The sequence below is a fragment of the Dipodomys ordii genome, unplaced genomic scaffold, assembly GCF_000151885.1.
Source record: "Dipodomys ordii isolate 6190 unplaced genomic scaffold, Dord_2.0 Scaffold17, whole genome shotgun sequence".
Taxonomy (NCBI): Eukaryota; Metazoa; Chordata; class Mammalia; order Rodentia; family Heteromyidae; genus Dipodomys; species Dipodomys ordii.
In genome coordinates this window covers 26,326,714-26,342,679 of record NW_012267233.1, presented here as the reverse complement: position 1 = coordinate 26,342,679, position 15,966 = coordinate 26,326,714, and the positions used below count along the sequence as shown (strand labels likewise).

Here is a 15,966-nt window from a genome sequence, read left to right as displayed (position 1 = left end):
AATGGAGATAAGAGTCTCATGGACTTTCCTACCTGGACTGACTTTGAACCATGATCTTCAGATCTCAGCCTCCCGAGTACCTAGAATTATAGGTGTGAGCCACTGGCACCCAGCATAAAGTAGTTTTCAACAAAGAGAAATTTGAGAAGCTGTATTGCCTCAGGTCTACTCACTTACTAACTGCCATCCTTGAGTAGATTTTTCTTTCTTCCTTCTTTCCTTTCTTTTTGCCCTCCCTCTTTCTTTCTTTTTTCTTTTCCTTCCTTTTCTTTTCCCTCCCTCCCTCCCTTCCTTCCTTTCCTTCTTTCCTTTTCTTTCTTTTGTGTCAGCCTGGGAACTGTCCTTTAGCTTTTTCACTCAAAGCTGTACTTTTCACCACTTGAACCACAGCTCCACTTTGGTTTTTTGGTTAGTTAATTGGAGATTAAGAGTCTCACAGACTTTCCTACCCAGGCTGGCTTTCAACCACAATCTCAGCCTCCTCAGTAGGTAGGATTATAGGTGTGAGCCACTAACACCTGGCTATTTGATATTTTCTATCAGTATAAGGTAATTGTACAAAGTAGTATGTTTGATGACATTTTCATAAATGTATATGTCATACTTTGATGATATTCACCCCTTCTATTACCTAACTCTTTTCTCTTCCCTCTTCCACATCTCTGACAGTCCATCTTTAATTACTTAAAATCTCTGTAAGCTTTAGGTTCCTCAGTGTTTTCTAATAAGGATCTTAACCGTACCTACCCTAGAGTAATAAAAAGGTTAAAGAAAATAATGCATACAAATATCTGAACAAAGTGCTTAACATAGAAAGTGCTCAGCAAATGTTAGCTATTGTTGTACTTATGAGTAATTAAAGCACATAATAGAAAATACATGCTGAATTCTGGGTGTGTAACATTCTGTAGGCATTATAAAGTATCAATTTAAAATATACAAATTTTTACATACCAAAAATAGAACACCTTCTATTAGTTTTAAAATTTTCAAGTACCTACTCCTAGGTCAATAGAAGTACAGCCTGAACAAATTGTAAGAATGCAGCCTTGAATTTTTCTCCTCTTAGTCCTATTAAGATATAAATTTCAAAGCTTTTGTGGGAACACTTAATTGCCTGCATTCCTTAACAAGCAGCCACTAAAGTAGTTTCCAAATTCACATTTGACCTTTACAGTCTTGAGGAAGTATACGAGGCAAACTTACTAGACACAGAAATTGAGACAATATCTGGCCTGACAGAGAAATATATGACTATTACATGAAGCAATCAATTTTGCTTATCCAAATAGAATCCAATAGTACAACAAAACAGAATCCAACAGTATAAGAACTTTTCTATGAAATATATCCAAGTAAGAAGAGGTTAAAAATACTTTATTGTTGGGGTTCAGTGGTAAAGTGCTTGCCTTGCACTCATGAGACCCTGGGTTTGATTCCTCAGCACCACATGAGCAGAAAAAGCTGGAAGTGGCACTGTGGCTCAAGTGGTAGACCACTACCCTTGAGTTGCAGAGCTGAGCAACAGAATTCAGCCCCCACAACCGACCAAAAAAAACCCCCACAAAACAACCTTTACTATTGTTTAGTCTCAATTGTATTTATATAAATCCAGACTATTTCTAAAATTTTATTTTATAACTTGGTATTTGCACAGGCAATTTATATGGTTTCTTATTAAGAATTAAAATATAAGAATTAAATATAGGAATTAAAATATAATAAGTAAAATATAACAGAATTAAAATATAAAATATGCTTGCTCTTTTAGACTAAGGAATCAGATGTCTATTAAAAAAACTAATAAGGTGGGTTTAAATTATTTATTTATTAAAATGTAGGGAGAGATGGATGAGAATATTGAAAGGGTTGACAGTGATCAAGATATACTGTATCCATAAACTGCTTTGTTTAATGGTAACTTTTTTTTTTGGGTCCAGTCGTGGGGCTTGAACTCTGGGCCTGGGTACTGTCCTTCAGCTCTTCAGCTCAGGGCTAGCGCTCTACCACTTGAGCCACAGCACCACTTCTGGCTTTTTTCTTTTTGCTTATGTGGTGCTGAGGAATCGAACCCAGGGCATCATGCATGCAAGGCAAGCGCTCTACCACTGAGCCACCTTCCCAGCCCAATGGCAACTCTTTTGTACAACTACTTAAACATAATAAAAAGTTAAAAAATGTGAAAAAATAAAAGTAACAAATAGGGATATTTTAACATGGTGTTACATGTCCTTTAGAATAAAAAGAGGCATTTAATTTGAATTCTTATGTTCTCTTTCTTCAGTTTTTGAAACATTCAATATACATTCCACCATCTATTTGACCCTACATATCATACAACCTGAAATAGAAACAAAGACTGGGAAATTAGCTTGTTTATTCCACCTTAGTGTCAAACAAAAGTACAAATAACATTCAATGCACGTGCTAGTTACTTTAGAACTGTCAATCATGCTTGTTTTGAAACTCTATGATTTTCAGAGCTGTCAATCGTGTGTGTTGTGATACAGATGCCAGTACAGAGATAATGCTTTAAAAGATAATCCTCATTTACACACTAATAAATAGACTTTACTTATAAAACTGGACTTAAAAGATTTTGCAGAAAACCTTACAAGTCTTTAAAAATTAAAATATAATGAAATGGAAAGATTTGGAAAATGTGGTTCTTTAACAAAAGCAATAAGCATAAATTAACCACATGGGTTTTATATTTCAGTAAAAAGAGAAATAAAAAGTCCCTGATTAATAACTAATCAGAAGTACTACAGCCATTAATGAGAATGAGACAAACTGATCTGAAGCTGGACAAACAGGTAAAATTGAAAAATATGCCCCTGCTTGGCACTAGAAGAGTAGAACTATGTTCAAAAGCCTCACTGGACAAGTTTGAGGCCCTAAGTTCAAATCTCACTACTGATAAACAAATATCCTGTTCCACTTCCCTAATTCAATCCAACTCTATCTACCCAGTAACTACCATTTAAAATGTTATTTTAAAAACATCTTCGTCTGCCTCATAATCTACAACTACTGAGTCAACAAGACAGGTCTCATGCCACCCAAATTTCTGGGCAAAGTTTTTCTTTTTTCTACCATTAGGCTTATTTCACATTCTCATCAATTCTAGTATACTTGATACCTCTAACAGAATTATCTAACCAAAAGGCAGATTTGATCCACATTACCTGTTCCAATATTTTAATGGCTATTTGCCACCTCATAATACAGTTCCTTCCTTCCTTCCTTTTTTGTGGGTTGTTTTGGCAGTTCTGGGGTTTGAACTGAGAGCAACATGCTTGCTAGGCTGATGATTCAGCCATGTCTCCAGCCATATTTTTCATTGGTTATTTATAGGACAGGGTCTTGCTCCCTGAGCTAAACTTAGGCTAACTAGGCCATGTAGGTTTCCAGATGATCCAGGCTATCTCTCATTTGCAAAGCACTGCTTTCTGATAGCTCTTTGTAGTTCCTACTCATCCTTTACAACGTAGTTAACTGTTAGTATTTCTCGGAAAGCTTCCAGAGAAAATTAGGAAACAAGCACTAAACTATCAGTCTCCTCTTTTCCATACCTGTACAACACAGGAGAAAGAGATTGTGTGCCGGTGTATGCATTATTTTATTCTATAGGCCTTGAACTAGATCAACTCTCAGAAAGCAAGGACTATCTTAATTTGTACATTATTAGCATTAATAACACAGAAGTAAGAAGAATATGGATACATTTAAAGTTTGCTGGCTCAATAAAAAATTGCACCATGACCAGTGCATTTAAAAATAAAATTAATAGGAAATGTGGCTTAACAGTAGAGTGCTTGCCTAGCATGCATGAAGCCCTGGGTTCCATTCCTAAGTACCACATACACAGAAAAAGCCAGAAGTGGTGCTGTGGCTCAAGTGGTAGAGAGCTAGCCTTGAGCACAGACAGACTCAAGAACAGAGCCCAGGCCCTGAGTTCAAGCTCCAGGACTGGCCAAAAAATAAATAAAAATAAAATTAATAAAATTAGTGGTTTAATTATAAATAAATAAAACTTTACCTTGAGACTGATAAAATATTTTACTTGCACGTTCCAAAATAACCAAACTAATCACTACCATAAAGCTCTGGGCTTAACCAAAGTTTTAAGGAATTTAGTAATTTACTTAAATTCACTGTAAGAACTGACACCCACATAAACAGGATTTGGGGTTCAATAACCCCATCTTACTTTCCCTACTGTTCCTACTGGAGGTGTTAAAAGTTTCAACCATAACAAATGCTCATGTTCAAGACACTCAGTACCTTGATTTGTTCAACAAACACTGTTGTGATGTGACAATTCCTATCAAGGGCATAAGTGAACAGGCACTGAACAGGCCAATCCACACCAGTTACACTTTACTTATCAGGAAGTTAGTTATCTGGTGACATCAAATATTTACAATCCAGTAAGAGTTAAACAGAAGTTGAGGAGCAGTCAAAACATGCACTACATGTATTTATTAAACAGGAGGCTACTTACACAGGTGCTCTTATTTTAAGTATATTATAACAAACAATGACCCATTTCTTGGTTATCAGCACACTAGAAAAACATTAAGAGATCTGAGAAAGCATTAAAAAGCAGAAATGGACGAGGTGCCAGTGGCATATGCCTATAATTCTAGCTACTCAAGAGTTTAAGATCTGAGGATTGTGGTTCAAAGCCAGCGTGGACAGCAAAGTCCAAGAGATTCTTATCTCCAATTAACTACCAAAAGCCAGAAATGGATCTGTGGCTCAAAGTGGCAGAGTGCTAGCTTTGAGAATAAAAGCACAGGGACAGTGCCCAAGCACCAAGTTAAAGCCCCAGGATTGGCGCATTCATGCACGCACACACATAAGCGTGCGCAGAAATAAGAATAACAGCAGAAAAGGTGCATGGAAGAAAAAACTATAGAAACTGGGGTTATATGGCTATTGACATAGTATTTGTATGACAATAATTTATATTTATTATGACTCTAAATTATAAAAAAACAACAAAGTTAAATGACTTTAGACATAACAAAGTAGATGGTAAAAGGATCAAGGCACTCTCCCAAGCCCTCTTTAAAAAGGGCACTAATCTTATTCATGTAGGTGAAGCTCTCATGACCTAATCACCTCCTAGTAGCTTCACCTAAAAGCATCACACTGGTGATGATTATGTTTCAACATTTGAATCCCAGGCAGGGGAGGAGGGGGAATATAAACCTTCAGATCGTAATAACCATGTACATCATAAGGAGGGATATTACAATTGATTATCCACCATTCCTTATCGTATCTACAAAGAGTTCCCTATCTTATTACCACACTGCCTTCAGGGTCCCTGGTATGAGATTATTTTAGGAGATTCTTGTGACTCCTGAGTAACTATATATTGTATAACTTAGAAAACAACATGGTAGGGTAAATAGCATTCATGGATTTTATGTTAACACACAGCCCAAAGTTTGAATTCCTGCTTTGTTAATTACTAATGTCTTGTTGTACCACATTATTTATGCTCAGAGATTCACTTTCCTCAACAACAACAAACCCCTCAAACCCTGTATTTTAGAGTTCAAGTCATTCATTAAGTCTTACCCATTCCCCCAAATCTCTCAATCTACTCACATTTCTGTTTTGCAACTCAATGTAGATCACAATACTATTGTGCATGTATAAGTAGTACAACTTAGATTCTGAATGTTACTATTTACATAATGATTGTCTAGAATAAGCTTCTTTTAAAGGTGTTTTTCAAAACTTTATTTTTGCAGTAGAAATACTCATCACTCCCTCTAAACACACACACTTTAAACAAAATGTGTAATATATAAAACAGATATCATATATAGTATATAAATATAAAACAAATAAATGGGAAGAAGAAAAAACAGACTATTTGGGAGTAAAGTCAGTGGGAAGGAGATGGGAAACAAATGAATAAACAGTGTGCTCTAATGGTAGGGTCTAAAAGCCTCTCTGTCCTTACTCTGCACAATCTCTGGAGTTTTCCTGAAAAATTCTCTACCTTTTTGATGCAAAAGTTGAAAAATACTCCATTATATTGTAACTAACAGTGATTATTAAAACAAAAAACTGCCGAGCAACGGTGGTGGTTCATACTTGTAATCCCAGCTACTCAGGAGGCTGAGATCCAGAGGTCTCAGTTTGGAGCCAGCCTGGGCAGAAAGTCTGTGAGGCTCTATGTCCAAAATAAAAAGCAAAAATCTAGGCTAGAGGCATGGCTCAAATGGTAGACTGCCAACTAAGCAAGCCAAGCAAATGAAAAGCCCTGTGTTCAAACCCCAGTACTACAAAAAAAAAAAAATAAATAAAAACTTCTATAGAGCTCATTTAAACCTGTATTGAGCTAACTAGAGTATTTAATTAAGCAAATAATTTCTATTCTTTATCAAGTTGCTATAAAATCTGAAATGCCATCAAACTTATTAAAATATTAAGAAAATAAAAATATTTGGCTAAATTAAATATGTCATTAAATTTTTAGTTTTAGTGGTGAGTGTCTATGTGTGTGTAAGGTGTATGTATGTGTGCTGGGTGCTAGCACATAGGCCTGAGCACTGTCCCAGCTTTTTCGCTAGACTGGTGCTCTACCTCCTGAGCTAAAGCTCAACTTCCAGCTGTTTGGTGTCTAACTGAAGAATCTCAAGGACATTTGTGCCTGGGCTTCCTTTGAACTGTGATCCTTAGATCTAACTAAGCCTCCCAAGTAACTAGACTTATTGGCATATGCTACTGGCTCCCAGATATATTTTAGTTATTTTTCAATGTATTAATCCTTAAGTTGTACCAAAGTAGAATATATTCAACCACATAAAACTTTGAATGAGAAGAAAAAATAATTCTCTAAAAGAATTTTTTAAAAAGAGATCAGGCTGATGAATGATCAATTATGTAAATACCCATATTTTACCATCAATTTATAGTGACTTAAAATGGAACAGGAAAATCTGCCATAATTGAGATTTAGGCTACTAGAATATGCAGTCAAAAGATGGCACTGTGAAGCAGGCAGAATGCAAACTTGTTTCTAGTTTGATAAGCTGTCTATCTAATCTATCAATATTCATTCAATTTAAAGACAATATGATGGCATTTCAGATTACCACAAGAGAAGTAGATGGGCTGGGAAGGTGGCTCAATGGTAGAGCGCTTGCCTTGCATGCATGAGGCCCTGGGTTCGATTCCTCAGCACCACATAAGCAAAAAGACAAAAGCTGGAAGTGGCGCTGTGGCTCAGGTGGTAGAGCGCTAGCCTTGAGCTGAAGAGCTGAGGGACAGTGCCCAGGCCCAGAGTTCAGGCCCCACGACCGGACCCCCCCCCAAAAAAAAGAGTAGAGGTCAAAGGACTTTTCTACACATTTGCTAATGATGTTGCTATATTACTCCTTTCTGTTTGTGTAATTACCAATATTTTTCAATTGATTTGTGTATTTGTTTAATATCTATTCCTCTTCCTCCTGTTAGAATAGTCACTTCATGAGGATGGAGAGCTACTTTGTTTACCAACACTACCAGTAGTGCCTAGCAAACTGAAAAGGTCTGTTAAGCATGAGACGGGAAAAGACAAGGTGAGAAGAAGGGAAAGAGAAGAAGAAAGGTAGGAAGGAAGGAAGGAAGAAGGGAGGGAGGGAGGGAGAGAGAGGGAAAAATTAACAAACCAACTTCTGCATCACCATGGTTCCTCTTTCTTTATGAGCCTCATTAATGAATATTTTGATTTTCTGAGTGCTTGGAAGTTAAGTAATGATGGCAATCGGATACCAGCTAGGTTCCATGAAAGCAGGCACTGAGCAATAAGTACTACAGGTAAGTACAGAACAAAGAGATACATTTGACACTCCTACATACATAATAGTATTTCCCAAGAAATAGCTTAGAAGAGTTCTCTACAAAATACAACTTCTATAAAATTATGCAACTTTTATAAAATTAATACTCCATTCTCTTGTAAGTCTAAAATAGCTACTATAACTAGATGAAAAGTTTGTAGATATAACTGGAGACTAAGCCGTGCACCGGTGGCTCATGCCTGTAATCTTAGCTACTCAGTAGGCTGAGATCTGAGGAACATGGTTCAAAGACAGCCTGGGCAGGAAAGTCAGTGAGACTCTTATTGCCAGTTAACCACTAGAAAACTGGAAGTGGTGCTGTGGATCTAGTGGTAGAGTGTTCTCCTTGTGCTGAAGAGCGAAGGGAGAGCACACAGGCCCAGAGTTCAAGCCCATAACTAGAGACTAGATGAATTCTTTGTGTAAAATAAAACAGTACTTCATTTCAAAATTACTGATAGATGATCTGTTATAGCTTCTGCTAACAGCTTATGCTGTCTCTCTTGATGGATAACTGTAAGACCACATATATTCATATTTGTGTCTTTCAAAAATATTTGTCATTAGGAATGTAATTATTTTATTTATTTTTTTATTTATTTTGGTCTGTCATGGGGCCTGAACTCTGGGCCTGAGTGCTGTCCCTGAGCTATTCAGCTCAAGGCTAGCACTCTACCACTTGAGCCACAGAGCCACTTCCAGCTTTTTCTGCTTATGTGGTGCTGAGGAATTGAACTCAGGGCCTCATGCATGCAAGGCAAGCACTCTACCACTAAGCCACCTTCCCAGCCCCAGGAATGTCATTATTAAGTCACGAATATTTCAATAGCAATGAAATAGAAGTAACCATAGTTACTTTTGTTTACCATATGCTGTCATGGTTTAAATTTTGACATATAATAACTAATCCTCCCAATAACTGTACAAATATATATATAACTTTTATGTAGAAATATCTTTAAATCTTACTACTTTTGACTGATCTTATATGCTATTTGATGAAGCAACTCAAGCCATGCCTTACTAAGACACTAGCTGGCTTCTATTATCTGATGTAGATAGAGGTGTGCCAAAGTCAGCTTATGCTAGCTTGTGAGAGCTATACATATAGCTTCACAGCTCTGTATTCAATGACATCATGTTGTTAACTTGATACTGGCTGTGATGAGTGTGTTTTGTACCACAGAAACTTGAAAATTCGTGGCCTTCTCCAAAAATATGACAAATCTGCTTGCTAAATATCCACTCATGTTATCACTGATATAAGGAAACGTATAATCTGCTAATTTTGTCTTGCCCTTTTCGGGCTCTCATAGGTCATGTTTGTGTCCCTTACTTGGATAAGCCCAGTCATCATCTGCACCTTTGGAAACCTGGAAAAGGCAACCTAGTCTCCCAATTGTTTTATTAGGTCTAGAGTAGATTCTGTCCTTATTCATTTCTATAATAGTAAACATCATCACTTTTTAATCACTTCAACTTATCCAAAGACATCATTGACTAGTAGATTCATCATTACTCCACATATTATTAAGAAGGAAAAATACTGCCAACTAAATTGATATACTAAGGACTGGAAGATGCCTCATGATACAAAAAAATACCTAAAGCTAAAAAAATGCACATTAAAAATTTATGGGAAAAGCAACCTTGCTTACTATTGTTTTCTCATCTCATCTCAGACTTTTAGTTCAGCATTTCCTTTAGCCTTAATATGCAACTCCTAGATCTCTCACCTTGATACTTTCTCCAATTAATATATTCATAAATATCTTTACCTGTACAGACTATAAATAAAATGGATTATATATGTAATAGGAAAAATAATCCTGAAAAAGAAATGTAAAGCAATAAAGAAAATGATAAAGCATCAGAATTCAGTTGTGTAAGAGGAAGAAGCAAAAGTAGGAGGTTTCCCTGATGAGCAGAGACCTGTGGATAGAGAAAGGGAAAAAAGGCTTAGAGGCAAATGGGCTGAAGCAGTACTTATTACTACAAAATCTATTTTAATTTTATAGTGTAGATTGGTAATCAGGATAAATACTCATATCTTCCCTAGAGACTTTTCACATTCTTTGAAAAGACACGAATGTGGCCTAACATGAATAGCAAGTATCTTTCAACAATTCACTTTTTTTTTTACTAATAGCATTACCATAAGACATAAATATACTGTCTGTCTTCAAAAACCACTATATTCAAAAATATTTTTGAGATGTGTCAACTTTTGTTTTAAATACGTTTTTATTATAAAAACACTGTACAGAAGGGTAATAGTTACACGAGCAAGGTAATGAATACATTTCCTATCAAGCATTGTTACCTCCTCCTTTGTTTTCCCCTACCCTCCCTTCCCTCCCATTTCCATAACTATACTCCCCCGTCCCCCCTCCCCGCTTAAATTGTTTTTTCAACATAGTACCTTACTGTTTTTCAACACAGTATCTTGTACATCTCATTGTTACAATGAGTCAACCTGTATCTCTATGTAAGCATTTTGTTTTTTCCCTTCCCTTCCCCTCCTCAAGCTAGAGAAGTGTATATACAAGATGCAGAGCACCGACATCAAATACAGTAAAAACAGGGGTTATGCTGTGGGGGAGGAACATACAAAGAAACAAAAAAACCACATGGTACATTATAATACTTTAGGAACAATAGCAAAAAAGAAAAAAACCACTTGTGTCCCTACCTTGGGGTTCATTTCACAAGTTGTATCAACTTTTATAACTACTCTTAAAACATTTGAAAATGATTCTACTTACTCTCCATCCACTTCTGGTCTTTTACACACACAATGGAACTTTCCACCAAAATCTATGTAAAGATCATCCTCCACAATATGAAAGATTCGTCCAATGACTATTTTATCCTTGACAGGTCCCATCTGTGTGAGCGGAGAACGTCTCAACATGGATGCAAAGGATTCCCCATTTTTAGAAGACTCCTAAATATGAAGAGATATTTATATACATAAAATTCAACAAAAAGACATAATATGGTAAGTTTAGTAAAGTACAATAAAGATGAAAAAATTTTAAATCAGTTCTCTGTGCATTTATATTTTCTATCAATACTAAAAGAATGTAAACATGTGGATCAGTTATGAGCCCAAATAAGCAGTTCATACCTGTAATCCTAGTTATTTGATTGGGAGGATTGCAGTTCTAATTCAATCAAGCAGAAAAATCTATGAGAACTATCTCAACAGAGATGTGACATATACCTGTCATTCCAGCTACAGTGGGAAGCAATGAAATAAGAAATAAGCTTAGGTACCACCTGACAGAAAGTGAGACCCTATCTCAAATATAACCAGGACAAAAAAGGCCTGGTGCCGGGTGCCAATGGCTCACACCTGTAATCCTAGCTACTCAGGAGGCTGAGATCTGAGGATCACAGTTCAAAGACAGCCTGGGCAGGAAAGTCCGTGAGACTCTTATCTCTAATAAACCACTAGAAAACCAGAAGTGGCGCTGTAGCTCAAGCAGTAGAACGCTGGCCTTGAGCTGAAGAGTGCAGGGACAGCACCCAAGCCCACAGTTGAAGCCCATGTGACTGACAAAAAAAAAAAAAAAGGGCCTGGAAATATAGTTCAGTAGTAGAGCTTCCACCTAGCAAGTATGAGGCTCTGATTTCAAATCCTATTACCACACACACAAAAATGTTTCCTAACATAAAATTCCAAAGGAAAAAATAGCTTCTTTAACCATTTTGAGCTGCTTGATTTCTAAGTCTTTTTGCAGGCTGAATATGCATTAGGTATAGCTAGACATATAATATCATCTGATTACTCCTTTCTTGTATTTTTTCTAAATATGATTTTTAAAAACACACAAGTATACATTTGTCCTTCTACTCATCTGTAATGTGTATATTGTGCAGTATGTGCACAATTTGGCACAAACTATAGGAAGTACTAAGTTTTTAATTAGAGAGCTAACTACACAAATATTAACAATTTAATCTCACTATCTTCACTCTGTGTTTAGAGTGAATTTTCCAGTTATTACTTAATGTAGATGGTTACAAATTCAATAATGTATTTACTTTTTAAATTAAACAACTATATTTATGACTTAATTTCATAGCATGTATTACTCTGAAGATTACAAAAGCCAGGCATATGGGAGCTTGATACACAGAAGAATGTGTTTTCAGTCTAACAGGTGCAGCTACTACTTAGCTCGAGCTGTAACTTAAGTCAAGTAGCTGCCACTGGTTGCAATCTTCCCAGATGTAAAAAGTGTGTGTGTGTGTGTGTGTATGAGTATACACACACATAAATAAAATTACATAAATATAATATTTGTGTAATTCATAGTTACCCTTATTTATGTTTATATATAAATATATACTATCACATATAATAAATCTGTATTATATTTTAAATATTATGCATATTTACATACATTTATAGATATACATTTCCAGTTTTTAAACTAAAATTGGATCCATACCAGACAAGTTTATGACTTCTGCTTTAGGAAAAAGCAATTCAGGACATCTAGTTGATGGCAAGTCCTTCAAGTGCTGGAGTGAGAGTATGCATTACAGTGGTTGAAACACTGAGAAGGAACTTAGCACAGAAGGAGGGTCCATTTAAGCCAAAGACAAGTCAGTTGATGTAGATGCTAACTAGAGCTGAAAGGATAGGCAGGAATATAGGCCATGAGCTTAGCACTAGTTTATAACTCCACCAAGTATAGTATTATAGCTCCTTGAATAAATATCTTTAAGATAGTTCTTTCTTGCAAAGACCAAGAAAAAAAATGCATTCTACAAGGTCAACCCAGTCACAACTATAACTGACCTCAGAGGTACTGTAGAGAGCAATACTAAATAAAGCTAAGCCAGGAGGGACAGAGTATCTACTGTGCCCCTCAGCTGGGAGCCACTGGGACCATCTTACAGCAACTGCCACAAAGGCAGTGAAGAGCAGCACTCAAGAGAAAAGGAAAGCATCAACATGAAGGCCTTGTCTTGCTTGCAGCAGGGACAACCTTGCCCAGCTTTCCTCACTTTCATAATATTCCACTTCCGTAGTTGACAACTACCAGGTTTCCTCTCCTGCTTCTTTTTGTAAACAGCTTCACTTGAAGCTCAAAGTTCCATTAAAATAACCTCAGATGCAGGAAGATCTAGTAGTTAACATTCTTGAAGATAATTCACCAAAACTTCACTTATTCCTAAAATAACATAGTATCCTTTAGAACAGTGAAGGAATAATTGGGTTAGGATTAGTGTAATAGAGGTATTTCCCCTTTTGTTTTAGGTAATTAAGTAGTTTTGACTATTTAAAAAGGATTCTCTTGAGAATTTTAGTAAATCTACTGTGCAATGTTGGATATCATAAACTTTGTAAAACTAATTAGCTAAACATTGGCAGTTCATACTTAGCTACTTGGGAAGCTGACACCTGAAGGATCACGGATTAAGGCTGGCCTGAATATCCATGAGATTTCTACTCAATCAAGAACTGGGTAAGGCGATATATGTGCCATCCCAGCAATAGAGGAGGATGAGAACAAGATCTCATCTCAATGCAAAAACTTCACAAGACTCCATCTCAAAGGAAGATGGTCATGGTGGTATGCACTTAATATTTCAGCTACAACAGGAAGTCAAATTACACATCACAATCTAAATGTATACCAGTGCAAAAGTCAAGATACTAAACCCAAATAACCAGTGCTAACAGGTGCTGGAAGCATGGCTCAGATGTGCCTGCTTTGCAAGTGGGAGCCCTAAGCTCAAACCCCCTAGTACCTTCAAATAAAATAAATTTTAAAGCAACTTTTCAATCAAGTGGCAAGAAACACTGCTTTCACTCACTTCACATGCAACAGAAGTGCATTTTCAGAAAGTGAAATGACTATTACAAGCATCAGACCTGACCCCTGGGTAGATTCTAAATGTGCTCTTAAATTTTACCTTCATTAATGTAAGAATGATTTTTGGACTATATCAAACAAAGTCCTCTCTCAAAAATCATACTCTAGCCAGGCTCCGGTGGCTCACGCCTGTAATCCTAGCTACTCAGGAGGCTGAGATCTGAGGATTGCGGTTCAAAGCCAGCCCAGGCAGGAAAGTCCGTGAAACTCTTATCTCCAATAAGCCACCAGAAAACCGGAAGTGGTGCTGTAGCTCAAGTGTAGAGTGCTAGCCTTGAGCTGAAGAGCTGAGGGACAGGGCTCAGGCCCAGAGTTCAGGCCCCACAATTGACAAAAAAACAAACAAACAAAAAAAAATCATACTCTGGAATCACCTCTGAATTCACAGAGTGTAAGTCAAGCTGAACTTATTTACTTATTCAGTGACTTTTTAAAATAATAAGTGCAGAAACTCCTACAGCACGTGTTGTCAACAGGGATCCTTGTTTATGAAGTGTCTCAACCAAAGCTTGTAAGCACCTTGCATGCTGATGCAGTCTGCAAAGATTACAGGCACACTGTCACCTGCTGGGTCTGCATCCAGAGCTCAGTGCCTACTCCTGCCTTTGGAAAGTAGGACCATAAAGCTCATAGACAGAGGTGCTATAGGCAAGCAAGTAATTTGGAGTTGACTTTCTCTTAAGAGTTGGTTGTAGAGCTCAGAATTCCTGTTTTTGTAATATACTATTTCCAACCTTTAAGGAGCAAAAGATGAACAGACAGGAATGCTGAAAGTAACAAGATTAAAGATACAGAAAACAATACAACTTTCAGTCATTCATTCATCAAGCATATAGTTGTGCTCATCATATATCAGTAAAATACATTAATCAGAGGGGAACAGGGAGTTAACCAACATAACAACAGAGCTTAGAGTCCAAAATCTGCTGAAAGTAATTGCTACTCACACAGGTTCTGAAGGGTCTTGTGTTCTAGGCTAAGTTGGTTAAAACTCCTATAAGCAATGGACAGTCAAAGTATTGGTTTCTTATCAAGAGGGTGAAAGTATTTGTTCTTGGTAACAGTATACAAGATATGAACTAGAGGGAAATAAAGAAAAAAATAGGAAAAGGGTCAACTATTTAAATGTTCCTCCAATCAGCTAGGACGGAGATTATAAAGGTCTACACTCAAGCTGTGCCCATTGGAAAACTTAAGAAAGGATATAGTGATGTTCACCACACAGTACAATAAGAACCTGATGCCCAGCTGGCTACAGAACTGAGGGAAACTGTCAGGATAAGAGGGAAGACCAGTGCAGTATAGGTAAGGGAGTAAATCTAATATTGTAAATATTAGATTTATTATACAAACCTAAATAAAATTTCAGGGAACACTGATAATTTAGTAGCTTAAGAAAACACTATTTTTCTGTATATTTACATATATATTTAGTGATATTGTAAAGACATAAATCACTAAAGAGAAATGCACTAAATATTAACTGTAGTAATTTCTATATAAAATTATTTTCTTCTTTATATCTCATGACTGAAAAACTATAATAAAAAGAATATATATTACTTTTAAATTTGACATACACATTAAGCAAATAAACCTATTAAAACTATTGTTCATATGAGAACACTTAATATAGAGATTGAAATCAGCGGTTATTAGAGTTAAAACAAAAATAAGTCTGGGTGCAATGGCCAGTGGGCTCTAATCTTAGCTACTTTGGAATGGAGTTTGCGAGGATCACAATCCAAGACCAGCCCTAACAAAAAGTAGTGAGATTCCATTTCAACAAATAAGCTGGGCGAAGCAGGGATGGTGTAGTGATTCATTCTGAATCTAAGCTACACAAGGAATGATAAGTAAGAAGATTGTTGTCTGAGGCCCGCCCTTGAAGAATTCACAAAATCCTGTGGAAGGGGTTAGAGATTTAGCTCAGTGAAAGAGCACATGCCTGGCAAGTGCAAGGCCCTGAGTTCAGTCCTTAACTCTGAAGAAAAAAAAAAAAAGAAGAAGAAGAAGAAGGAAAAAAACCTCTGGGGATAAATAACCTAGATGCAAAAAGAGCTGGAAGCATCACTCAAGTAAGTGGTAGAGTGCTTAGCAAGTACAAGACCCCAATTGTTCCAATAAAGAACAACAATAACAAAGGAATATTGCAAAATTCTCAGAGAATAAATTACTAGATCAATACCGGGATAATAAACTATATTTGGAGAATAAATTAT

At 36.5% G+C, this 15,966-nt stretch overlaps 1 protein-coding gene across 1 annotated transcript in view; it reads right to left on the bottom strand.

The window, feature by feature from the left end:
- The window catches only part of Mrps28 (mitochondrial ribosomal protein S28), a 105,796-nt gene that overhangs the window by 76,958 nt on the left and 12,872 nt on the right, over window positions 1–15,966 (bottom strand). The window contains exon 2 of the mRNA XM_013012503.1: window positions 10,616–10,797. Within this exon, the coding sequence (XP_012867957.1) occupies window positions 10,616–10,797 (182 nt within the window). The remainder of the gene's footprint in view (window positions 1–10,615; window positions 10,798–15,966) is intronic.